Source organism: Mus caroli, unplaced genomic scaffold (assembly GCF_978045245.1).
Source record: "Mus caroli unplaced genomic scaffold, Mus_caroli_1 scaffold_14, whole genome shotgun sequence".
Taxonomy (NCBI): Eukaryota; Metazoa; Chordata; class Mammalia; order Rodentia; family Muridae; genus Mus; species Mus caroli.
The window spans coordinates 85321322-85348892 of NW_028227269.1; the positions used below are offsets into that span (position 1 = coordinate 85321322).

General features: G+C 46.1%; 2 protein-coding genes across 4 annotated transcripts in view; one reads left to right on the forward strand and one right to left on the reverse strand.

The window, feature by feature from the left end:
- The window catches only part of Angel1 (angel homolog 1), a 38380-nt gene extending 37033 nt beyond the window's left edge, over positions 1 to 1347 (reverse strand). Inside the window, exon 1 of the mRNA XM_021179281.3 lies at positions 870 to 1347. The gene's annotated coding sequence lies outside the window, so the exon portion shown is untranslated. The remainder of the gene's footprint in view (positions 1 to 869) is intronic.
- Positions 1348 to 1506: 159 nt separating this feature from the next.
- Lrrc74a (leucine rich repeat containing 74A) overlaps positions 1507 to 27571 on the forward strand; it is a 39288-nt gene continuing 13223 nt past the window's right edge. For 2 of the 3 annotated variants that reach the window (XM_021179167.2, XM_021179166.1), the window contains exons 1-9: positions 1507 to 1837; positions 3680 to 3808; positions 7256 to 7428; positions 10485 to 10592; positions 11247 to 11343; positions 14377 to 14426; positions 14883 to 14964; positions 25157 to 25242; positions 25796 to 25990. In XM_021179167.2, the coding sequence (XP_021034826.1) occupies positions 1795 to 1837; positions 3680 to 3808; positions 7256 to 7428; positions 10485 to 10592; positions 11247 to 11343; positions 14377 to 14426; positions 14883 to 14964; positions 25157 to 25242; positions 25796 to 25990 (963 nt within the window). In that variant the 5' untranslated portion in view covers positions 1507 to 1794. The remainder of the gene's footprint in view (positions 1838 to 3679; positions 3809 to 7255; positions 7429 to 10484; positions 10593 to 11246; positions 11344 to 14376; positions 14427 to 14882; positions 14965 to 25156; positions 25243 to 25795; positions 25991 to 27571) is intronic. The other variant, XM_021179168.1, reaches the window with a different exon arrangement.

Below are 27571 nucleotides of genomic sequence, written 5' to 3' on the forward strand. Positions count from 1 at the left end.
GCAAGAGCCTTTAACCAATGAGTCACCTTGAGGGTCCAATTATCATTCTCTTAGTATTTGACATCCAAATGGTACAATCCTCTTGGATTTACTCCAAGCCAAAATCATAGCACCCTGCTTTTTGAATTACATGCAGTAACAGTTCATCTCCCAGGTGCCCTCAGGGCCCCCTCCCAAGCATAGAAGGGGACAATCTCACAAACTTGTCATCTCAAAGCACAGTGGTCTAATTAGATGGCTCAATGCTGTATTCTGATTGTGAGGTTTAGTTTTGTTTGAAACTCTCTAGTCCAAACTGGTCTTGAATTTGCAATCCTCCCAGTTCTGCCTCCTGGGTGTTGGGATTTCAGGCAAGTGCCAACCAGGCCTGGATGGTTATGACACAAGACAAAGAGGACACAACCTCAACAATGGGTTAAAGACTTCAATGGAGAGAGAAGGGTCCTCTCAATGACTGTGCTGAAACAATCTGAACAGGCACATGGCAAATGATTCTCCACTTCATACACAAAGATGAACTCAGAAGCCTAATGACCTGAGTTCAATCCCCAAAACCTATGTGAAAATGCAGGTGCAGAGGTGTGCATCCGGAATCCCAGCATCCCTACGGCATGTTGAGAAGTGGAGACAGGAAAATTGGCTTGTTTCATGAACCAGCCAGCCTAGGGTACATGGTAGTATATACAACATAGAGACACGAGACTTTGCCTCAGACACAAGAAAAGAACAGGCTCCTGAGAGGTGTCCCCTTGGTTACACATGCACACATGTAACTATTTTTCCAAAGCCAGATTTCTAGAATTTCATCTTGCAAATGACCCAAAGGGAGACTTTCCTTTGCCCTCCCCCCAAGTCTTCCAGCCACTGACCTGACTGTTGACGCCCTGAAGCCTTAATCAAGGAGCAACAGACAAGCCCTTGGGTTCTCTTGACACCACACCTTAAGTGAACTTCAACTCCACATGCAAACACAGCTGAGCGTGAGAATGCCGGCCTGAAATGAAACAGCTTAGGAGTCTGGCTTGAGCAATGCTGTGGTAGCAACGAATCGTGGTGATAGGACATAGGCTTGTGGTGCTTTGGTTTGTTCTTCTGTGCCAAGGTCGAGGATGCTCTCCCACAGGTGTAAGCAAAAAGGAAGAACTGGGTAGAAGAAACCTGACTTCACCCATCACTGAAATACTTCGTACCTGAGGCGCAGCCACCTTGAGAGAAAAACATGGTGGCGGGACTTCACGGTCACCTGACTAAGAACCTTGGGTTTGGTGCTAACTCAGAAGGAAATAGGCTGTCGCTAAGAGGCCCCTCTACAGCACCTGAGCACTCACAGCCAAGTCTAGGCTTAGACCCAGCCAACATATGAGAAAAGATGACCACCAGAGCCACCAAAAGGGTGGGAGGCCCGCTGTTGCCGGGTCCACCCTCGTGGATCACAATGACTGCGTGAGATCATGGAATGTTGAAGATAAAAGGAAAGAGGCTCGTATGTCACAAAGTCATAAGCCAGTGGGCATCCTTTTTTGACCAGAGTCCGAGGAATAGAGTGCTACCATTGTCCCCGATGAGTCCCAGGCCCAGCTGGTGACAAATCCATTCATGCCGGATTCCCATCAAGGCCGGCTCTCCTCCAAGCTTGCTGGGATGAAAAAATAGCTACAGATCCCCCTGGGATTCACCCTCAAGAGAACAGTGCACATAGTTTGAAACACAGCCTAATGGACGGGTGTGCATCTTAGGGAAGCAGCTACCAGGGGACAAGAAGCTGTCACCAGCCCCCAGGGGAGTCCTGGCAGCATGGACGACGATGATAATGAGCCTGTTGAGTCCGAGACCAAAGGTGAAAGGCTCCCAATTCTTGCCCTTCCCAGGGTTGTGTCCAATGATCTGGTAGACTACAAGTGCCCTACTCTCTCTGCCCCAGTCTCTGCAGTAGAGGTGACATTAGGGACAGGGTTTAGAAACCACTCTCGTAGTGAGATGTGATGCGAGACTTGGCTCTTGGGAGCTTCATTTCCATTTTGTGGCCTGGTTAACATCACACTGATAGTTAGAAATCAGCCACGTTAGGATTGTGTACACCACGTGGACTGGCCAGCAGTTGCTAATTTGCTAGCGTCCCCTGGTTAAGTGGAATTCTAAAACTGTTTGAGGGGCTGGAGAGATGGATCAGCACTTAGAACTTTCCACGCTTCCAGAGGACTTTAGTTCAGTCCATAGTGACTCAATAACCTGTAATGCCAACTCCACAAGACTTGATACTGCCTTCTGGCTTCCATAGGCACTGCGCACGTGTGCATGCACACACACGCACACACCCACGTACACACCCACACTTTGTTCTTTCTCTCCCTTCTCTTTCTCTTTCTCTTTCTCTGCCTCTCCTTCTCTCTCTCTCTCTCTCTCTCTCTCTCTCTCTCTCTCTCTCTCTCTCTCTCTCTCCCTCCCTCCCTCCCTCCCTCCCCATATAAAGAAACTGAGACTTGGAAATTCACCCATTTTCTTAGAGCCCAGAGCTGCAGACTGGCAGTTGAGCAGCTGCATCCTTCCTGACTCCCAGACTACTGCTGCTCAAATTACACATTACATGGAAGCTTGTCACGGAGAGTTGGGAATAAATACTGGGACCTGACTCTGTGAACAAAAACTAAGACATACACCTGCTTGGGGGTCATTAAGGAGTCCACCATCTAGAATCTGAGTTGTGAAGGTAGGGGTATGTAATATTAGCCCACTCAAAAAACAGACTGGGATACCCACATGAAACTCTCAAAGAGTAAAAAAATAAAATAAAATAAAATGAACAGGCAAAAAAAAAAAAAGGAGAAGGAAAAACAAAAAACAGAGAAGGAAAGGAATAGGCTGGCCCTATCTGCCAGGCCTTCCAGCAGCACAAATATTACTTCCTGAAGCACTGAGGCCTGCTGATACTGGAGGATTCATCTCTGAATGTTGTGTGGGGCTTTCAGGGGCCCATCCCACAGTAGCCCAATGAATAAGCCACATCTAGCAAGTATAGGGACACACTATTGCTCTCAGCAAAGCCTCATTCAATGAAGACAAAGCATGCTTAATCATAGCAATGAACCTTAGCTCAGGAGACATCTTCAATCCTCTCCTTAATAGTCCCAGGAACACTCCAGGACTTGAAGGAAGAGAAGCTAGGCCAACTTCCTAGAGATGTGATTATCTCCCTTGCTCCCAGGAACACACCTCCATCTGTTTTTTCCTTTGCATCTGACCCCAGCCCTGACCTGTTCTGCCCTTCACCTACCTCTCAGTGTGACCGTGAATAAGTCCAGGTTTGGGACACATCCTTTCACCAGAAAGAGTAACAGGCTCAACAGCAGACCCCAAAATCCTTCCTGTGCAAAATGATGAGGTAGGAGTGTGGGGAAGGATCCCAATCAAAAGCAGTCAGATCAGGGAAGGGGACTGGATGGAGCAGCCAGTTGACAGAGGACACAAGGACTCCAGCAATTCAGTCATAAGGAGGTCTTAGAGAAGGAGGTTTCCCTGGCAGGGCTGATAGGTGAGGCTATGGGACAAAGGCTGCAGACAAGCCGTGGAAGGCTGAAGAGAGAGGAGAGAGGCAGAGACTAATGAAGTCAGTGGTAGGTGTCACTTAATACACTGAAGGATTAACTCCTGGAATGGGATGTGGGGGGTTTTTTTGTCCCAGATGAGGCTGAAGCTGAATTGACACCTCAGAACAGCGATGTCACCCTCTACTGTGAAGCTGAAATCCTTCCAAGTGTTGAGAAAGAGAAAGCTGCCCGGGAGGATTCAGAAACCGACCTGGAAATTGAAGGTGAGGTGACATCTGAGGAGAGGTAGGTGGCAAACCAGCTTCCTCAGAAAACTGGAGAGGTTGGGTTCCACCAGAGTGTTCCTCTCCGTCCCGCTGGAAGATTGTGGCCGGAAGGCTGTGCTCAATTCTAGACCACCTTGTCCTCCTGGTTAGCTGAGGACAGAAGACACAGGACCTTCTGAGCAGGACCCATATCGGGTTGTTGCTAAGATCTAAACCAACACGCAAATGCTTCTGGTCTTTAATCTCTCTTACGTGATTTTCTTTTAAAGTGTGTGTGTGTGTGTGTGTGTGTGTGTGTGTGTGTGTGTGTGTGTGTACACAAGAGCTTTAGGAAACCCGAAGCATCAGATCCCCACCGGGAACTGGAGTTACAGGCAGTTGCAAGCTTCTTCACATAGGTTCTGGCAAAATTAAATTCCGGTCCTCTGGAAGAGCAGTATGTGCTTTTAACCTCTGAGCTACCTCTTCAGCCTCACCTTGCCCTGTCCCATGTGACTCTGACATGATTTCCATAGTGCCAGAAGTCAAAGTTTATTACATCTTTTCTAGAAAGGAAACAGAGGCTTAACAATTGTGAGAGTCACCCAAGAGCTGGCCAGGGCTACATAAGCTGACGTCATGTTTGACCTGTCTTCGGCATTCAGTGTTCCATGCTGTGCCCTAGAGTATCTCTGTAGCCCTAATTCAGTGGCTGTCTGGTCACCTGAGAGTTATTATTTCTCCTGCTTCAGAGTTCCAAGTTTCATCTCAACAAATCAAGCATCCCTGTTTACCCTAGCTGATGGAGCTCAAGCAGACACTCTGTTCTTGCAAACAATACCTTCACCATCCCCTTCTTCTTAATATCCCTAAGGTGAGAGATGCCGAAAAAGATCACTTGCGAGCATCTGTAAAGGAAGGGAGATGATGCTGGTCCCATTAGCCTGAGAACAGCCTCCAGCTTTGCAAGCTTAGGCTAGCCCAAGTCACCCTCCTTTTGTGGGTTCTGTTTTATTGAGAGAGGGTTTCACGTAGTCCAGAGTGGCCTTGAACTCATTACATTCCCAAGGGTGACCTTGAATTCTTGATTTCCCCCATCTCTGAATGCTGAGATTACTTCTATGCATCATTAACCCCCTCCTGTGTGTTCTTAAAGTCTGTGATTCCTAGGCCACAGGAATGGGGAGATGGGACAATGTGAACCTTACCCACAATATCAGCTTATAAGACCGTCCTATCAGCCAACATGCAAATTCCCTCTTCTACTCAGACCTCCTCCCCACTTGTGGTGGTTTGAATAAAAATGACCCCTATAGGCCCATAAGGAGTCACACTGTTAGGAGGTGTGGCCTTGTTGGAGTAGGTGTGTCGCTGGTTGTGGGCTTTGAGGTCTCAGATGTTCAAACCAGGCCCAGTTGTTGCTGTCTCTTCCTGCTGCCTGCTGATCTGGATGTAGAACTCTCAGCTCCTTCTCCAGCCCCATTTCCGCCTGTGTGCTACCATGCTTCCCATCATGATGATAATGGACTAAACCTCTGAAACTGTAAGCCAGCCCCAAATTAAATGTTTTCCTTTATAAGAACTGCTGTGGTCATGTGTCTCTTCATGGCAATAGAAACCCTAACTAACTGCTCCCCAGAAATCCTTTCTTGCTTCTTCTGCACTTTAAGGCGGTTGTTAATTTTCCTTCAACACCTCACTTTACATAACTGGATGATGTGACAAAGAGCAATGCTGGATGTTGTGCCTGAGGTTCCTGGTTCCATTTTATTCCCCATCATCCCAGAAGGCTTGATGCCCACTGATCCGGGGCCAGGCTGGACTGAAGTCTAAGGATCAAGGGCTTGCAATTGAGAGACAGGGTTCTCCTTCTGTTAGTATGGACTATCTGTGTGGATTCTGTGTTTCCATTTGTCACTGGGGAAGTAGAGTCGAAAGTAGGAAAGCCCACCAGGATAGGAAAGCCCACTCTGGTGCAAGTTTGCTTACTCCAAACAATTTCCTAATTTCTGCCTTGGGCTAATCTGTTGCCTTGAGACTGTTACCGGAGTTTTTAGAGTCAGAAACCTGGTTGTTAATGGTCCTGACCCTGACAACTTTAACAACTGGGCTCAGCCACCCATCTTCAATAGGTCAATTAAAGACACAATTAAGAGTGAAAAGCAGAAAAAGGAGAGATTTATTCAATGTGGCCACATTATGAAGAAGAAGAAAGAAAGAAATCTAGTGGCCCACCCTCGCCAAGTCCATTTTCAGGATCCTGGATAAGTCTTGGGTTTAAATAGAGAGCAAGGGGTATACACTGCTGGGCAATCCAAGGCCAGGTATGGCCCAGCTCCTCATCAATGGCTCTGCTCCTCTCTCCTTCAAGGTGTGACCACTTTCCAGGATGCAAGCTTCCACTCTGGCTGGCTCCAGCTTCAATCTTTTCCTGATCCTTACATGAGACTTCTGGAGAAAACTAATTCCATGGGGTTCATTGTTTAAATAATCTGATGGACCAAGGGAAGGAAGAAAAAAAAAAAAAACAAGCTTTCTGTTTAAGCAGGAGCTTCCCTGAATCACTGGCAAAGCTCTATTCATGGCTCATGCTTTTTTGTGGTGCTGGACAATCAAGCCAAGGCCTCACATAGCCATGACCCCACTCTAAAGGCTGAGCTGCGCGGCTAACCACAGCTTGTGTTCTAACAGTTCTAGCTGGAGCCGAAGAGATGGCTCAGTGGCTAAGAGTGCCGATTGCTCTTCCAGGGGATCCAGGTTCAGTTTCTAGCACCAACATGGTGATTTACAGCTATCTGTAACTCTATTGTAAAGGAGTCCCTATGGACACCAGCACACATGTAGTACACAGACATACGTGCAGGCAAGACACCTATACACATAAATTAAATAGTTAATAAATTAAATAATTTTTTAAAAAACAATACTAACCCAGATGGTGGTATCACACGCCTTTAATTCCAGAACTTGGGAGTCAGAGGCTGGTGGGTCTCTGAGTTCAAGGTCAGCCTGGTCTACAGAGTGAGTTCTAGGATGGCCTGGGTTACACAGAGAAACTCTATCTTGAAAAAACAATAAATAAATACATACATACATACATACATACAAAAAACCATGCTAATGAAACTAAAATTGAAATACAGATTCCTTCAGCCATCAAAAGTCAACAGTTCTGGGCCCCCTCCTTTGCCTTTCAATGTTGCCTCAAGTGCAGCAGAAACACACCGGACTCATCCCATGTGTGATTGTAAATTAATTTGTGAACATCACACCTTCGGAAACCTTTTACTGTGGCCACTTTCTGGTGACCCCAACATTTGGTCACACTCCTGTATACACATGGAAAAGCTGGGTTTTAGATCCCAGGCAGGGGAATGTCCAGGCAAAGTGCATGTCCCCTGGGGCTAGAGTGGAGCTAAGGCAGACAAGAAAAGTAACCTAATTTCATTCTGATTTTCTATGCAGACACAGAGAAATTCTTCAACATCGGACAGAAGGAGCTGTACCTGGAGGCCTGCAAACTGGTGGGTGTAGTGCCTGCCTCCTACTTCATCCGGAACATGGAGGAATCCTGCGTGAATCTCAACCACCATGGTCTGGGCCCCATGGGTACCAAAGCCATTGCTATAACTCTGGTGGTGAGCATGCTGGCCAGTGAAACACATCGAACCTGACAGAAGAGGATTAACAGGGTGGCTGGTTTGAGATTCAGAGGGAACCCTCTTTGGTGTCTAAAGAGCAACTTACCCTGTACCTTTCTCAGTCAGTGGCCATTTTAGTCATTTTTTTCTGTTAGCTCCCGGAAGAGGCCGCACTTCGAAGACCGTGTCCTTTCCCAGTCAGGAAGCAAGTCATCAGCCTATAGGTCCTAGAAAAATGTATGGGCTAAAACCAGACCCAAGAGTTACTGCCGTTACAAAATGTAGGCCTGGGTCTCCATTCCAAAGCTGACTTTGGCCACACATAGAGCCACTACTGAGCCACTCCATTCAATGTCTGCCTTTCACATTAACATTTTTAGACATCCTATTGCAGAGTAAATCACATTTTTTTCCTCATGGATAACATTAGCTCTCGCTAATGGCCAAACAAGGACCTGACCTTGGCTTCACCACAGAGTTATATAATTGATTACGTAAAATTGAAAACATAAGACAACTACACATCACTGTCTCCGTGACTGTTCGCTTAAGAGGGTGAAGAGAAAGTTTGACTTCAGAGAAGCCCAGAAAAGTAAATAGGCAGATATTCCTAGGAAGGGACATCTAAAACCCAGTATGAGAGAGATGGCTCAGTTGGTCGGGCACCTGCCATGGAAGCATGAGGCGTGCAGGTTAGATTCCCAACACTCATAAAAGCCAGGCTTCGTGGTATCTATCTGTAACCTTGGCCCAGACGGGATAGGGACCTGCAGATCCCTGGATCTCACTGTATGCTCCACAAGTTCAGCCAATCATGAGCTAGACTATCAAGAATATAGTGGCAGCTTTGCCTGGTAGAGGATACTTTTAATCTCAGCACTTGAAAGGCAAAGGCTGACAGAGCTCCAGAGACTGGTCTCCATAATAAGTGCCAAGCCAGCCAGGGATATACAATGAGCCCCTGTCTCACAAAGGGGTGGGAGTGTTGAGCAATAAAGTAAGACATCTTGATGTCAGCCTCTGGCTTCTCACGCTGTGCACACAGGAGCATGTGTACGACTTGTACATGCACACACATGCATGCACACACATACGTATGCACGCACACCGGGCAGTGGTGGCGCACGCCTTTAGTCCCAGCACTCAGGAGGCAGAGGCAGGTGGATCTCTGTGAGTTCCAGGACAGCCTTGCCTATAGAAAGAGTTCCAAGACAGCCAGTGACACACAGAGAAACTCAGTCTCAAAACCCTTTCTGTCCTCCCAACTACCACCCAAAATATGCATACACACAAACACTTTTTTTTAAGTTAGGAATAACACTGTATATGGTGGCATAATGTTGCTATGGTGGCAAGCACTAAGCAGGCAGAAGTGGAAGGATCAGGACTTAAAAGTCAAGTTAGCCTAATAGTCCCAGGGCAAGCCTGGGTCTATATGAGACCCTGTCTTAAAATAAGATATTACACCAGTAATATCTTAACTACCCATAGAAAGGATGAAAAAACACAAGAGACAGAGAAGGAATCCTTACTACATTCTGTTTATAAACGATCTGAAAGGAGAAATAAACCACAAACTCATGGGGAACAAATTGTAGGGCAGTGGGGGCTGCTAGTCTGACCCATGAGACAGGTTGCCAAGACAGTGGAGTTAGCTGGTTCGGCGATGGAGTCTAAGAGGAAGATGGGGAAGGAAGGCAACTCTGGGCGTTGATGTCTATCACGCTGCAAAACAAGTGGCGGTTTTCAAAGCTTTGCAGAGCACCATCCATGTTCGTTGTGGGAACAGCCCCTCTGCCAGAAGCTACTGTGGCTGACAGAAAACCGCTGAGCAGAGTTTAAAGGGACAGCATACCCTCTGTACTCCCCTCCTCACCCTCAGTACTCCTTCAGATTCCTAGTCGACATCGCCAGAGCCTTTCTATTAGAGCCTTTCCTTACCCATGACTACAATACCTGAGGCTTGGTGACTTCATAAGAAAGAGAGAGAGTTTTAGCTGGATAGTGGTAGCTCATGTCTTAAATCCCAGCACTCAGGAGGCAGAGGCAAGCGATCTCTGTGCGTTCAAGGCCAGCTGGGTCTACAGAACAAGTTTCAGGATAGCCAGGGATATATAAAGAAACCCTGTCTCGAAAACAAACAAACAAACAAAAACCAGAGAGAGAGAAAAGGAAGAGGGGACAAGAGGTTTATTTAGCTAGCTAGGTTCAAGGGCTGGTGCCAGCTCTCCTCTGGTGGTGACCTCATAGCATCCCTAATAAAGGGAATGAACTTGAGAGGAAGAAACGAAATAAGACAGGAAGGCCAGATGGCGCATGCGCAGGAAGAGCCAGTCAGCCACCTTCCACTGGGCCCCACTTCCTTATGCAGACTTATTTTTTTTTATTTCTGTGTATACAGAGGGACAAGGAGCACGTGAGTTGTATGTGCCTGCAGAGAGCAGAGGAGTCAGATCCTCTTGAAGCTGCAGCCACAGGCAGCTGTGAGCCGCCCACTGTGGGTACTGAGACTCCAACTCAGGTCCTCTGCAAAAGCAGTATGAACTCGTAACACAAAGTCATCTATCTCCTGGGCCCCACTTCTTCTCTCTCTGTGTGTGTGTGTGTGTGTGTGTGTGTGTGTGTGTGTTTTCAGTGTTTTCAGAGGTTAACGTCAGATGTCTTCCTATATAGCGCTTAACACAGGATCTCTCACTGAACATGAAACTCACAGGTTCAGCTAGACTTGGCTGGCCAGCCAACCTCAGGGATCCTCGGTCTTCACCTTCCCCATGCTGGGATCACAGGCATGCACCAGTACATGCCGTTGATGGGGAGGATCTGAACTCAGGTCCTCTGCTTGCCTGGCAAGCACCTTAACTACAGAGCCATCTCCTACAGACACCATGGTCTCACTGACTCTCACACATCGCCACACCGGAAACCAGGCCTCTAATACAGCACCCTCTTGCATGGCTGGGATGTTCAAGAGAGAAGCCAAACTCAACCAGAGGCTGAACTTAGCCTCTAACTACTTCCTCATCTTTCTTCCTCTCCCTTTGTGATGGCCAAAGTCCAACACTACGGTCCTCAAACTGGAGCTGGGAGACAACTGCATCCAGGAAGAGGGCATCATGAGTCTGATGGAGATGCTGCATGAGAACTACTACCTGCAGGAGCTGGTAGAGTGCCCTCCCCCTTCCTCCAGCTCCTCCCGGCACACCTGGGGACTCAGAACCACTACAGCCAAGCCAGAACCCCCTCCCTACCCCTGGCCCAGGTCAGCTTTGGGCAATCTCTAGCCAGTCTGTGGGGGTCCTCCTCTGTAGACACAACTTCTCAGAGGAGGGCCATGCTTCAGAGGCAGGCTCGGGCACTGTACCCTGTGGCTGTGGGAAAAGCTGAAGAGCTGTTTCCAGCTGTGAAAGTTCCCACAAGGAGTAATTTACCCATACTAAGAGAAGCGAGCTTTCTTCTGTGGAAAGCAGGGACCTGGTGAGATGGCTCATTTTCAGATTCTCCCAAAGGAATCTGCCTTAAGTTTCTAAACAACCAACATGCTTATCTGAAGTGCCAGGGATAAACTGAGAGAGTAGGGTGTCCGTAATGACAATATTGGAGGGGGGGGCGGAATGAGATATTGTGAGAGACGTTAGAGAAACCACATTGGGAGCACGCTTTCTTGCCTTCTCTTCTCTCTGTCCTTTGCATTACCTTAATCCTAAGCCTTTCACACCAATCCTACTCTCTCCGCCATCCCCTGACCAGCCCCGCTTGGTTCTGAGAGCCTCTCTGTGCGAGTCTTCCCTGCGCGCGCATGTGTTCTTACCTCTCAGAACGTGTCTGACAATAACCTTGGTTTGGAAGGAGCCAGGATCATCTCGAACTTCCTCCAGGAGAATAACTCTTCGCTCTGGAAACTGAAACTTTCAGGTGAGCCCGTGGAAGGGGAGGAGAGGTCACTGAGAATCAAAGGCGGGAACAGAGGTTCCCTAGGGTCCAGATGTACTAGGTCAACTTCTTTTGGTCTCAGGACAGGACACTGCATCTTTCCCTTGCTGGACCAAGCAGCTTTCCCCTTGTAGGGTCACACCAACCTCCTGCTCTCCTTAGCAAGCCTCTCTTAGCAGCACTCATCCCTGGTCTTGGGCATCTCCACCTTCTGGGGTCTGCCCGGCCTATATGCCTTCCTTTCTTACTCTGTTCATGTTTCACTCTCGTGACAACTTTTGTTTTCTTGACTTTTGAGACAGGGTATCTCTATGCATCCCTGGCTGTCCTAGAACTAGAGATCCCCTGCCTCTGCCTACTGAGTACTGGGACGTAAGGCATGTGCCACCACCACCCAGCTCATGTCATCCTTTAAAGGGACTTCTCTGGTCCCTATCATGACGGCAATGCTCAACCACCGCTACTCGCTATCCTGTTTCTCCAGTTGTCTTAACGTTCATCAACGACTTGATTATTACACATATACTTTGAAATGAGTGATAGCCTATCTGTTATTGGGCTAATGGCGTCACTGGGATATTCTAGTACTAGACACAACCTCACTTGGGTTTGCAGCTCTATGCTATCTGCGGGGCTCTGGAACTTCTATGCCAAGAGAATTTACCCATACTAACAGAAGCGAGCTTTCTTCTGTGGAAAGCAGGGACCTGGTAAGATGGCTCGTTTTCAGATTCTCCCAAAGGAATCTGCCTTAAGTTTCTAAACAACCAACATGCTTATCTGACGTGCCAGGGATAAATTGAGAGAGTAGGGTGTCAGTAACGACAATATTGGAGTAGCCCTGTGCTGAGTACCTCTGTGTAGGACAAGTCTTTACCCAGTGATTTGGGATTCTCATAGATAAGTCCCAGTCCAGGTGTCCTGCAAAATTCCAAAACTTACAAGGAAAAAAAAAAAACTTTAAAAGTAGACCCCTGAGCCAGGTGGTGGTGGTGCATGCCTTTAGTCCCATCACTCAGGAGGCAGAAGTAGGTGGATCTGTGAGTTTGAGGCCAACCTGGTCTACAGAGTGAGATCCAGGACAGCCAGGGCTACACAGAGCAACCCTGTCACAAAGTCAGACAAACAAACAAACAAAAAACAAACAAGTGGACACTTGCAGTTTCAGAAAGTAGAGCTCTCAGACACAGACTATGCATCATTTACCTTTCTGTTGCTGTGATAAAATATTGTAACCTTATGAAAGAAAAAATCCCCAAATGCCTGCTCACAAAGCATGAGGACCTGAGGTTAGACCGCAGCCTCCATGTTAAAGCTAGATACAGGTATTGTACATCTGTAACTCCAGAGGGAGGGGAAGAGATGAGATCCAAGGATCTTTCCAGCCAGACTAGCCAAAATGGCTGGCTCTGAGGTTCTGGGAGAGAGTTTATCTTATCAAAAACTAAGTACAGAGTGATAAAGACCTTCAGACACTACACAGGTATGTACACAAACACACACACATGCGATGCACACATACATACACACACATATCTATGCATAATCACACACACACATGCTCACACACACATACACACACATGGACACATACATACATGCATACATACACATATACACACACATGCCCATGCATAATCACACACACATACACACATGCACACATACATACACACATGCCCATGCATAATCACACACACATACACAAAATAACAAAATAAAAATTTTTTTAAATCCACACCTAAATTTGTCAATGAAAAAAAAACTTTTAAGATACAAAGAAGTTCTTAAAACATCCATATCTTAAGTGTATCCAGAAAAAAGTAGGATGCTTATTTTTAATACAAATCCTCTCATATGTCTGGTATTCCTTTCGGGTTTCACTGTGATAGGACACATGGACCGCTCCCATTCTCTGAATGGTACCTCATGTTGTAGAGAGATAGCGTGTCTTATTAGCATCCCAGTGCTGAAGGGACAGTGATAGGTCCTGTCCAGTTTTCAACCTTTCTGTTAATGTTTCAAAGAACTTTCTTGCATGCACATCTTTTGGGCATATGTTGGTATATCTAGATGGACACCCTAGAGTGTACTGAGTGGATGTATCCACCTTTGTGAAGCTCAGTTTCTGCATTTCTCCTTAAGAAGCTTATAGCAGGTTACAATCCTACCATGAACTATCACCCTCTTCTACTACAGAAGAGGATTAACCAAGTATTTGTGAACCACATAGTCAAATGCGTCGGCGTTAAAGTCACAGTACGTGGGTCCGAGTCTGGTACCTATCTACTCTTTTGTTCAGTTGACCTAATTCTTATTCATAGACCATGAACAACTTCACACTTCAGTGTAGACAGTGGTTCTGCGGACTAAGTGAATTACAATCTAAAGTGCCTACACCACCAGCGGGATATTAAGATGCACTCATCACTGGGAGTTCTCATTGATGTTGAGATGGAACATCTTTTCAGATGTCTGTTGCTTCCTGTATTTCCTCTTCTATGCAATGTCAGTTGTTAGGCGGGGCTTCTATATGATTGTTAGACATTCGGAATTTTTTTTGGGGGGGTTATCTTTTAAACGTTTATGTGTGGACATTGTGCCTGCATGTACAGCTGTACACCACTTGTGTATCTAGTTCCTGTGGAAGTCAGAAGAGGGCATTGGATCCCCTGGAACTGGAGTCATAGATGGCTTCGAGCTGCCATGCTTGGAAATGAAACTGGCTCTTATGGAAGAGCAGCCTGCACTCCTAACTGCTGAGACATCCCTCTATTCCAAATGTTAGGCATTCTTAATACACTAAAGATATTCGTATTGGATGTTAGATAGGAGGAAGGAGATGGACAACCTTCTCCCCCTACTCCTTGTGTCAACCTATTCACTTTAATAAGTGTGTGTGTGTGTGTGTGTGTGTGTGTGTGTGTTGGCCCATCAAAGGGAAGGCCTGGCAGATATGGGAGGACACGGGAGCATGGTCTGGAGTACACTGCTAATGAAGCGCCCTTATTACAGGAAACAGCTTCAAGGAAGAATGCGCTGCACTTTTATGTCAAGCCCTATCGGTAAGGAGCATGTGGAGATGTCCCTTCGGAACTCTGGATGACCTGGGGATGCTCTGGGCAAAGCCACTTGTATGGCTTGGGGAACTAATGTATGTTTGGTCTCTGCAAAGGCTTCAGCAAACTCATAGAGCTTTCTGGGTAGCAATAGTTCTCCCAGAAACCATTAACAGTTAAGTTAAACCATATAGGAAATCATCTGCTAAGAACCCTAGCCCACTCAGTTTCAGGTTCCTAGGAGCCCTCTATCATTCTGTCCCCAAGGTTAACTGAGAGACTTGAGGTCAACAACCTCTTGCTTGGACATGATGGCCCATGTTTGTTATCCCAGAACTAAGGAGGCTGAAGGCAGAGGGTGGAGAGTTCAAAGCCAGCCTGTACTACATAGTGATAGCCTGTCTCAAGTTAAATACATAAGCAGATGAAACTAACGTTTCTTTCTACAATTTGTCCCTCCAGTCCAATTACCGAATCAGGTCCCTGAACCTCAGCCACAACGAATTCTCTGACATTGGAGGGGAGCATCTGGGACAAATGCTGGGTATGTCCCCCTGGTGGGGGTGGGGGGGGAAGCGGACTAGTCAGGGTGACCGGGAGGAGCTGGGATGAGGGACTAGGATCCCTCAGAGCTGGATTTTCCTTTTAATTAATGAATTTACTAATGTTTTATATGATGGGTGTTTTGCCTTTGGGTATGTCTGTGTGAGAGTGTTGATCCACTGGAACTGGCATTACAGACAGCTGCTATAGCTCTTTCTATTTTTAACTTGACTGTTTCCTTTATGGGGTTTGTTTTGTTGGCTTTTCTTTTGATTTGGTGTTAGTTGTTGCTGCTCATGTTGTAGTTTTGTTTTTCCATTGGTTGTTTTTGTTTGTTTGTTTGTTTTTGTGGTTTGGGTGTTTTTGTTTTTGTTTTTGTTTTTTGAAACTCTCACTGTTATTATATCCCAGGCTGACCTTGCACTTAAGGTCCTCCCGCCTCCCAAGTGTATGTGTCCTGAATGTTCCAATCATAAAGGAGGCACAAATCATGCTCAGGATCAGAAAGCAAAGCAACCATCTGGATGTGAGAAGCAAAACTCGCCAGAGTCTAGCAGATCATAGAGAGAGCAGTTTGCATGAGGGCTGGAGAGGCAGCTCAGCAGCAGAGTGTTTGCTGCTCTGGTAGAGGACCATGTCTGTCCCTAGCACCAGAATCAGACAACCCCTGTGGCTCCAACTCCAGAAGCTCAACACCCTCTTCTGGCCTCCTTGGTCAGCCACACACAAGGCTCACACACACACACACACACACACACACACACATACATACCACATACACACACATAAAAAATTAAGTCTTAGGCCTGGAGAGATGGCTCAGCAGTTAAGAGCACTTGTTGCTCTTAGAGTTGTGCCGCAGACCCTCTGGGCCCCTGTGTCTGCGTAAAACGAGTCTCTCGAGCAGATGGACAAAGAGTCGGATGAAGTGACAAACAGACATACACAGGAGAGGTTGTGCAGAATCTGAATGTAATGTTCTGGTCGAGCCTCAGACTTTTTATAATACAGAGTAACAGAATAAGGCGCATTGAAGTTTTCCAGGTGCAAGAGGAGTAACTTCAAAAGGAACCAGATAAATGTTTACACTAGAGATTAGCACAGATGCAAGAGTTTCACACTTTAGTGTTAATAGCACCAGGGGGTTATTAACTCTTGACAGGCTTCAAGAATAATGTAATGTCACTGGCCCCGAAATTCTCTAGGCCTTGTTAAATTTTATCTTGTCTGGAGAATCCTCATTTTCAGGATAGTATATTAACTCACTCTTGGCATGGAATGTAGTCTGTAATAAAATTTTTATCTCAGTGAGAATTCCAGTCTCTTTCTGCAGACAACTGAGTAAATGGCTCTGATTTATTGTAGTGCTTAATTAGTTACTGAATAGGTTAAGCTCCTTGCTGCTATCTGGGATCTTGGAACACTGGGAGAGGCTTTAGCTAATTCAGAATACAATCTTAAAAGGCATTTACAATAAGGTAATACTAAATAGAGAGCACGTGGATCCATACACTAGACTAACGCGGGAGTGGAAAATTGATTTTATAGTTTATATGGATTAGGGAGAGAGTGCCAGACTCCATGTATTAGTTAGGGTTTTACTGCTGTGAACAGATACCATGACCAAGGCAAGTCTTATAAAAAACAACATTTAATTGGGGCTGGCTTACAGGTTCAGAGGTTCAGTCCATTATCATCAAGGTGGGAGCATGGCAGTATCCAGGCAGGCATGGCACAGGAGGAGCTGAGAGTTCTATGTCTTCATCCAAAGGCTGCTAGTGGAAGACTGACTTCCAGGCAACTAGGGTGAGGATTTTATACCCACACCCACAGTGACACACCCATTCCAACCAGGTCACACCTATTCCAACAAGGCCACACCTTCAGATGGTGCCACTCCCTGGTCCAAGGATATACAAACCATCACATTCCACTCCCTGGTCCCCATAGACTTGTTCAAAAACATGAGTCTATGGGGGCCACACTTAAACATAGCATAATGCAAAATGCATTTAGTCCAACTTTCAAAGTCCTCATAGTCTATAGCAGTCACAACAATGTTAAAAGTCCAAATTTCAAGGTCTCTTCTGAGATTCATCCAACTTAATTAACTGTAATCTCCAGAGCAAGGCAGGAAACCAGCTGGGCAAACTCCAAACTCTGCATCTCCATGGCTGATGTCAAAGCGGTCTTCAGATCTCCACTCCTTTTTCATCTTTGTTGACTGCAACAAACTGCTTTCTCCTAGGCTGGTTCCACTCCCTGTTAGCAGCTTTCCTCAGCATGCATCCCATGGCTCTGGCATCTTTAACACCTTTGAGTCTCCAAGGCAATTTCAATGTTACAGCTTCTTGTTTTAGTGTCTGGGATTCCACTTGATCTTTTGGACTCCTCCTAAGGGCTGGCATCAATTTTCCATCTCTGTGCTCTGTAGCACTCTAAGCTCAGGTTGATCCACTCTACTACGGCTGCAGTTCTTGGTGATCACTCCATGATACTGACATCTCCAATACACTGGGATATTCCACTCCAACTAGGCTTCACCAATAGCCTCTCATAGGCTCTCTTCAGGGTGCCAAGCCTCAAATCCTTTGCATGACCCCTTCAGTCCTGGGCCATCAACTACAGCTGAGGCTTCACCTTCTCCAATGGCCTTCCTTGGCCTCTCACAGTGCTAAGCCTCAGCTTCTCTCCATTATCCCTTCATTCCTTCACAAGCAGTATCACCTGAGTGACTCTTACATATTACCAAGTCCAGCCGCAGCATGAGGTGCAACCTTGGTTATCTCTGGAACACAGCTTCTTTGTGCTCCCAGAAAACAATTTCCAGAAGATTTCACCTCAGTGATGCTGGTCTCTTCTTAATCACTGCTAATTCCTTAGCTCCAGCTAACCAGCATCAATTTTCCCAGTAGTTCCTTCCATTCTTAACTCTAGAGCCAGAGGCACATGGCTGAAGCTGCCAAGTTCTGCTGCTTACAGGAACTAGAACATGATCCCCTTGTATTATTACATTATCACTAGCTTTATGTTTTCTAAATCCTTCACTGCCTAAGCTTGGCTATCCTGGTTCTTGCTCTGTAGATTGACCTTGAATGTAGAGATCAGCATGCTTGTCTCATGGGATTAAAGGTGTGTACCAACATGCCTGGATCTAATTTAGCTGGGTAGGATCTTGCCCCAAGGTCCCACTCCCTTAATCTTTATCTCGTAGAACACAAGATTTTGCTCCATTTCACTTCCTGGTACTCCTTTAATACTCAAACCATATATTTTATATTTTTCCTTTCTAAGCTTGCTATGCTTGTTCAAACTTCTCTTCATGAGACTTAACCAGAGAACAAAGTCTCTGCTGGGCTTTTTTGAAACTTCTTTTGTCAATGCAATTAATCCAAGTCTCTTCACCTTAGCCTCAGGCAAACTTTTCAGACAAGGGCAAAAAGTAGCCACATTCGTCACCAAAATACCACAAAACCAGTCTTTATGCCACATTCTGAAATTCTTCTCCTTTGAAATCTCTTGGGCCAGGTCAACACAGTTCAAATTACTCCCAGCAACTAAGTTTTCCATATTCCTACTAGGATGACCCATTAAGCCCCATTTAAAGCATTCCATTGCTTTCCAAATACAAAGTCCCAAAATCCACATTCTGTCAAATAAAAGCATGGTCAGGCCTATCACAGCAATACCCCACTCCTGGTACCAACTTCTGTATTAGTTAGGGTTTTACTGCTGTGAACAGATACCATGACCAAGGCAAGTCTTATAAAAAACAACATTTAATTGGGGCTGGCTTACAGGTTCAGAGGTTCAGTCCATTATCATCAAGGTGGGAGCATGGCAGTATCCAGGCAGGCATGGCACAGGAGGAGCTGAGAGTTCTATGTCTTCATCCAAAGGCTGCTAGTGAAAGACTGACTTCCAGGCAACTAGGGTGAGGATTTTATACCCACACCCACAGTGACACACCCATTCCAACCAGGTCACACCTATTCCAACAAGGCCACACCTTCAGATGGTGCCACTCCCTGGTCCAAGGATATACAAACCATCACACTCCAGGAAGAGAGTTTCCTTGAAACTCTTTGCTTCATGAGCCAGCTTCCCAGCTTTTGCTTTGTCAAACTGACTCAACCAAAGTACGTGGCAGAGTTGGATTCCCAGCACCCACAAGGTGGTTCACAACTGTCTGTAACTCCAGTTCTGGGGCATCTGATGCCCTCTTCTGACCTCCACAGCCACCAAGCATGCATGTAGTACACAAACATACATACAAACTGCTTTCTCCTAGGCTGGTTCCACTCCCTGTTAGCAGCTTTCCTCAGCATGCATCCCATGGCTCTGGCATCTTTAACACCTTTGAGTCTCCAAGGCAATTTCAATGTTACAGCTTCTTGTTTTAGTGTCTGGGATTCCACTTGATCTTTTGGACTCCTCCTAAGGGCTGGCATCAATTTTCCATCTCTGTGCTCTGTAGCACTCTAAGCTCAGGTTGATCCACTCTACTACGGCTGCAGTTCTTGGTGATCACTCCATGATACTGACATCTCCAATACACTGGGATATTCCACTCCAACTAGGCTTCACCAATAGCCTCTCATAGGCTCTCTTCAGGGTGCCAAGCCTCAAATCCTTTGCATGACCCCTTCAGTCCTGGGCCATCAACTACAGCTGAGGCTTCACCTTCTCCAATGGCCTTCCTTGGCCTCTCACAGTGCTAAGCCTCAGCTTCTCTCCATTATCCCTTCATTCCTTCACAAGCAGTATCACCTGAGTGACTCTTACATATTACCAAGTCCAGCCGCAGCATGAGGTGCAACCTTGGTTATCTCTGGAACACAGCCTCTTTGTGCTCCCAGAAAACAATTTCCAGAAGATTTCACCTCAGTGATGCTGGTCTCTTCTTAATCACTGCTAATTCCTTAGCTCCAGCTAACCAGCATCAATTTTCCCAGTAGTTCCTTCCATTCTTAACTCTAGAGCCAGAGGCACATGGCTGAAGCTGCCAAGTTCTGCTGCTTACAGGAACTAGAACATGATCCCCTTGTATTATTACATTATCACTAGCTTTATGTTTTCTAAATCCTTCACTGCCTAAGCTTGGCTATCCTGGTTCTTGCTCTGTAGATTGACCTTGAATGTAGAGATCAGCATGCTTGTCTCATGGGATTAAAGGTGTGTACCAACATGCCTGGATCTAATTTAGCTGGGTAGGATCTTGCCCCAAGGTCCCACTCCCTTAATCTTTATCTCGTAGAACACAAGATTTTGCTCCATTTCACTTCCTGGTACTCCTTTAATACTCAAACCATATATTTTATATTTTTCCTTTCTAAGCTTGCTATGCTTGTTCAAACTTCTCTTCATGAGACTTAACCAGAGAACAAAGTCTCTGCTGGGCTTTTTTGAAACTTCTTTTGTCAATGCAATTAATCCAAGTCTCTTCACCTTAGCCTCAGGCAAACTTTTCAGACAAGGGCAAAAAGTAGCCACATTCGTCACCAAAATACCACAAAACCAGTCTTTATGCCACATTCTGAAATTCTTCTCCTTTGAAATCTCTTGGGCCAGGTCAACACAGTTCAAATTACTCCCAGCAACTAAGTTTTCCATATTCCTACTAGGATGACCCATTAAGCCCCATTTAAAGCATTCCATTGCTTTCCAAATACAAAGTCCCAAAATCCACATTCTGTCAAATAAAAGCATGGTCAGGCCTATCACAGCAATACCCCACTCCTGGTACCAACTTCTGTATTAGTTAGGGTTTTACTGCTGTGAACAGATACCATGACCAAGGCAAGTCTTATAAAAAACAACATTTAATTGGGGCTGGCTTACAGGTTCAGAGGTTCAGTCCATTATCATCAAGGTGGGAGCATGGCAGTATCCAGGCAGGCATGGCACAGGAGGAGCTGAGAGTTCTATGTCTTCATCCAAAGGCTGCTAGTGAAAGACTGACTTCCAGGCAACTAGGGTGAGGATTTTATACCCACACCCACAGTGACACACCCATTCCAACCAGGTCACACCTATTCCAACAAGGCCACACCTTCAGATGGTGCCACTCCCTGGTCCAAGGATATACAAACCATCACACTCCAGGAAGAGAGTTTCCTTGAAACTCTTTGCTTCATGAGCCAGCTTCCCAGCTTTTGCTTTGTCAAACTGACTCAACCAAAGTACGTGGCAGAGTTGGATTCCCAGCACCCACAAGGTGGTTCACAACTGTCTGTAACTCCAGTTCTGGGGCATCTGATGCCCTCTTCTGACCTCCACAGCCACCAAGCATGCATGTAGTACACAAACATACATACAAACTGCTTTCTCCTAGGCTGGTTCCACTCCCTGTTAGCAGCTTTCCTCAGCATGCATCCCATGGCTCTGGCATCTTTAACACCTTTGAGTCTCCAAGGCAATTTCAATGTTACAGCTTCTTGTTTTAGTGTCTGGGATTCCACTTGATCTTTTGGACTCCTCCTAAGGGCTGGCATCAATTTTCCATCTCTGTGCTCTGTAGCACTCTAAGCTCAGGTTGATCCACTCTACTACGGCTGCAGTTCTTGGTGATCACTCCATGATACTGACATCTCCAATACACTGGGATATTCCACTCCAACTAGGCTTCACCAATAGCCTCTCATAGGCTCTCTTCAGGGTGCCAAGCCTCAAATCCTTTGCATGACCCCTTCAGTCCTGGGCCATCAACTACAGCTGAGGCTTCACCTTCTCCAATGGCCTTCCTTGGCCTCTCACAGTGCTAAGCCTCAGCTTCTCTCCATTATCCCTTCATTCCTTCACAAGCAGTATCACCTGAGTGACTCTTACATATTACCAAGTCCAGCCGCAGCATGAGGTGCAACCTTGGTTATCTCTGGAACACAGCCTCTTTGTGCTCCCAGAAAACAATTTCCAGAAGATTTCACCTCAGTGATGCTGGTCTCTTCTTAATCACTGCTAATTCCTTAGCTCCAGCTAACCAGCATCAATTTTCCCAGTAGTTCCTTCCATTCTTAACTCTAGAGCCAGAGGCACATGGCTGAAGCTGCCAAGTTCTGCTGCTTACAGGAACTAGAACATGATCCCCTTGTATTATTACATTATCACTAGCTTTATGTTTTCTAAATCCTTCACTGCCTAAGCTTGGCTATCCTGGTTCTTGCTCTGTAGATTGACCTTGAATGTAGAGATCAGCATGCTTGTCTCATGGGATTAAAGGTGTGTACCAACATGCCTGGATCTAATTTAGCTGGGTAGGATCTTGCCCCAAGGTCCCACTCCCTTAATCTTTATCTCGTAGAACACAAGATTTTGCTCCATTTCACTTCCTGGTACTCCTTTAATACTCAAACCATATATTTTATATTTTTCCTTTCTAAGCTTGCTATGCTTGTTCAAACTTCTCTTCATGAGACTTAACCAGAGAACAAAGTCTCTGCTGGGCTTTTTTGAAACTTCTTTTGTCAATGCAATTAATCCAAGTCTCTTCACCTTAGCCTCAGGCAAACTTTTCAGACAAGGGCAAAAAGTAGCCACATTCGTCACCAAAATACCACAAAACCAGTCTTTATGCCACATTCTGAAATTCTTCTCCTTTGAAATCTCTTGGGCCAGGTCAACACAGTTCAAATTACTCCCAGCAACTAAGTTTTCCATATTCCTACTAGGATGACCCATTAAGCCCCATTTAAAGCATTCCATTGCTTTCCAAATACAAAGTCCCAAAATCCACATTCTGTCAAATAAAAGCATGGTCAGGCCTATCACAGCAATACCCCACTCCTGGTACCAACTTCTGTATTAGTTAGGGTTTTACTGCTGTGAACAGATACCATGACCAAGGCAAGTCTTATAAAAAACAACATTTAATTGGGGCTGGCTTACAGGTTCAGAGGTTCAGTCCATTATCATCAAGGTGGGAGCATGGCAGTATCCAGGCAGGCATGGCACAGGAGGAGCTGAGAGTTCTATGTCTTCATCCAAAGGCTGCTAGTGAAAGACTGACTTCCAGGCAACTAGGGTGAGGATTTTATACCCACACCCACAGTGACACACCCATTCCAACCAGGTCACACCTATTCCAACAAGGCCACACCTTCAGATGGTGCCACTCCCTGGTCCAAGGATATACAAACCATCACACTCCAGGAAGAGAGTTTCCTTGAAACTCTTTGCTTCATGAGCCAGCTTCCCAGCTTTTGCTTTGTCAAACTGACTCAACCAAAGTACGTGGCAGAGTTGGATTCCCAGCACCCACAAGGTGGTTCACAACTGTCTGTAACTCCAGTTCTGGGGCATCTGATGCCCTCTTCTGACCTCCACAGCCACCAAGCATGCATGTAGTACACAAACATACATACATACATACATACATAAATACATACATACATGCAGGCAAAAAGTTCACAAACAAAACAAAAATGAATATGTTAATAAAAAATTTAACTATATTCATAAAAAATAAATTTAAAAAAAAAACTCTCTAAAAAAAAAAAAGTGGCCAGCCACCACTGGGTAGATTGGGGTTACTATGTGTCACACTGGTAACACAAACTGCACCTAAACAATTCACATGTTTTATAGAAATATATTTAAAATATACATGTGATAAAAGATGATTTTTTTGGTAAATTTTTTTATCTGATTTTGCTTGTTTGAGAGACAGGGTTTCTCTGGGTAGCCCTGGCTTTCCTGGAACTTGCTCTGTAGACCAGGCTGGCCTCAAACTCACAGAGGCCGGCAGGTCTCTGCCTCTGCCTCCCGAGTGCTGGGAGCTGTGGAGCCACCACACCCAGCTCTATCATTTTAATTTGGAGTGTTGTTATTTGTCAATTGAGACAAGATTTCCCCTCAAACTCCTGATTTTCCTGCCTCCACCACTCAGGCTCAGGGATTAAAGGCATGCACCACCATGACTAGCAGCCAAGGACAACTTTGAAAGACAAGCAAGGATCAGGGGAATGGAGAGCTCCAAGAGGAGACTGGAGGGGCTAAGGCTTGATCTGCCTAGTGAGCTCCAATTACAGACTGTCCAAAAAAAAAAAGTCCTGACATTTGTAGATCTCTCGGCATGGTGATGTGGGCCTATAATCCCCACCTGCTTTGGAGACTAAGACTAGAAAACCATGAGTCATGGCTGGAGAGGAGGCTCAGTGGTTAAGAACACTTGCTGTTGCTGAGGACCCAAGTTCAAATTCCTGCACCCACAGGGTGGCTTACAACCCTCCCATGTGTGAACTGAGCACGGTGGTGCACATCTGTAATTCCAGCACTCGGGAGGCAGAGGCAAGAAGACTGCCACAATTACATAGCCAGCTTTAGGCCAGCGATAGCTATATGCTGAGACCCTTCCTAAAACACAAATAAGTTTCAAAAGTGTGTTTGCTCTACAAATCTGCAAGTCCTTTCCATCTTTAGAAAACTGGGTCCACAAGTTTCTCTCTCTCTCTCTCTCTCTCTCTCTCTCTCTCTCTCTCACTCGCTCATTCTCTGAAACAAAGACTTATATAACCCAAGCTGGCCTAGAAGTTTCCACATATCTGAGGATGAACTTGGATTTCTGATTCTCCTGACTCCACCTTCTAAGTGCTAAGATTACAGCCATTCACCACTGTGCACCATTTATGTGGTGCCGAGGATCCAAACCAAGACCTCACGCACACTAGGCAAGCACTCTACCAATTGAATCACAGCCCTCAGGGTCCCAGGTGGACACTTAAGATACTTCACCGTATTTGTGACATCAGAGTAAAACATCTGTAAGAACGGAGTCCTGCCACAGTCTGGGTTGTTCTTTTAGGTAGCGTCTTAGAGTATACACCTCTTCATGGGACAACATCTGTGCTCGCTTCATATTTACCAGGTAGATCACGACACCTGCCCTCTTCACTGTGTCAGCGTTCCCAAATTAAAGGTCACTGTTCAATCACGTACCCTAAGTAACTAACTGAAACTTATCACCTGGCCATGCATAGTGGCACATGACTTTAATCCCAGCACTTGGAAGGCATAGATGGACTTCTGTGAGTTCCGGGCCAGCTAGGGCTTTTAAAGACTGTGTCTTTAAAAGAAATGTTTCTTAAGCAATCAGCTGAGGGGACTTCTAGCTTGCATAACCCACTCCAGTGCTGTGGGTCTGAGGCTGGGTCTCAGGGAGGTGGGGGACACCGAGCTGACTCACTGCCCCCTCCCAGCCCTTAACGTAGGGCTCCAGTCCCTGAACCTAAGCTGGAATCGCTTCAACATTCGTGGCGCTGTGGCCCTGTGCAATGGTCTCCGGGTAAGTCCCACTGAGAGACACGCTAAGCTGCTTTCTTGTGATCCCCATGGATTTGGGTCTACGGAGCACTCAGTGAGGGTCTTTTGAGTTGTTGGGCTTCCTTCCGTGATTCCTGGATGCACGCTGCTACTTTACAAATCCTCCCTACTGAGGCCTGAATACCACCATGAGGGGCTCTTTTAGGGGATAGTTTAGGCTAAATCCATCAGGGGGATGGATTCCAATGAGAACTTGAGAATGAGCCCTGCCTTGAGAGGACAATAATGACCTCAGGACAATAACGATCTGTCTCTGCAGAAAATCACTGAGCTGTGGGTTAGGGGAGAAGGAGGGTGGAGGTGAGAGTGAGGGTTAGGCTTGGCTGAGTGGGGATAAGGTAAGAGTTGTGGCACGTGATGATTAGGGCGGGGTTATGATAAGAATGGAGATAAGGGTTAGCAGTTAGGTCAGTTTGGATGGGGGTGAGGGTAGGGGCTGGGCTGGTACTCCTGGGCATTTTCCTGGGTAAATCTCACTCCATCTTGATGCTACTGTTGTTCCCCCTCCCCTGGAGTCTAATGTGACCCTGAAGAAACTGGACGTGTCCATGAATGGCTTTGGGAATGAGGGTGCTCTGGCTCTGGGGGACGCCCTCAGACTCAACAGCTGTCTGGTCTACGTAGATGTCAGTAGAAATGGCATTACCAATGAGGGGGCCTCCAAAATCAGCAAGGGACTAGAAAACAACGAGTGCCTCCAAGTGCTAAAGGTAAGCTCGCCGAGCTGGCACCGTCCTCTGTATGCCTGTGTCTACATGTCATGTGTATCTGCCTATGTGCCCATGAGCGTGTACCCTTGAATGTGCACATGTGTATATACTTGTATGTATATGATTGTCTTAGTTAGGGTTTTACTGCTGTAAACAGACACCTTGACCAAGGCAAGTCTTATTAAAAAAAAAAAAAAAAGACATTTAATTGGGGCTGGCTTACAGGCTCAGAGGTTCAGTTCATTATCATCAAGGTGGGAGCATGGCAGTATCCAGTCAGACATGGTGCAGGCAGAGCTGAGAGTTCTACATCTTCATCCAAAGGCTGCTAGTGGAAGACTGACTTCCAGGCAACTAGGGTGAGGATCTTATACCCACACCCACAGTGACACACCCATTCCAACCAGGTCACACCTATTCCAACAAGGCCACACCTCCAGATGGTGCCACTCCCTGGTCCAAGGGTATACAAACCATCACAATGATCCATCTGTCTGTGTGTGTTGTAGGGAAGCAGGGTAATAGAACCGGACTGGATACATCTGGAGAGAATCATCAGCCCTCCAGTACTTCTGTGTGCACATGTGTGCACATGTTTGTGCTTGTCCTGTAGACCCAGGGGTTCCTCAGCTTTCTGGTGACACAATGCTTCTAAACATGTCTTCCTTCATACCATCTAGGTCTCCCTTGGGATTGTCTTCATGCTAAGACCATATTATGCTTTGGGGATACTAATCCTAGCTCCCAGTGGTTTCTGGCACTACAGTCTAGTCCTCTGCAGCCTCAGCTCATCCCTGTTCTCTATTGCTCTTCCTGGCCTCCTAGCCTCTTCTTCTTAGCACCTGCTTTCATGTCGGCTCTACTGAAGAGCATGGCACACAAAGGTCCGTAACAAGTTGGGACCTTCTGAATGAGGGGACTGCTACCAGCACTCTGATCTCCTCTCCCTGCAGAACCCACTGTGATTTCCTAACTATACTCTCATTTGAATGTGAAATCCTCCTAAGGACAAGGATATTTGGTGATCATGGGCCATGATCATTCATTACCCCTTGTGCCCAGCATGGCTGGATGCACAGTGAATCTATAGTAAGTAGATGGATGGATGGATTGATATGTCAGTATAAATTAGGTTACTTCATGGAAGCTGTTTACAACATAGGCTGTTGAATAGTTTGAAAACAGATGCATGAGGACTTCTGTTCCTGGGTCCTCTCTCTGTGCCCTTTCAAGGAACACCCTACATCAAATGATGTGCTAATTCATCAGTCACTACCCAGTGTGGCCAATTATCTCTGCCAGTTCCACTTTCCAAATGCGAGAATAGAAGCTAAGTGATTCATTCAGACCACATAACTATGAAGAGAGTAGACACTTGTATCTGGCTTTCTAAGGCCATTCTAACACCAATCCCCAAGAGGACAATGGAGGCATGACAGGTGTTGGGATCCTTACCGATGGAGGAACAGACATAAGAAAACTGAAGATGAGCCCTGCTGCTGAGGGGCTGGTAAGGGGGCAAGAGATGCCAGACCCTGGCAGAGGGAGTACAGACATGGCCAACAGAACTGGACTGGCCAT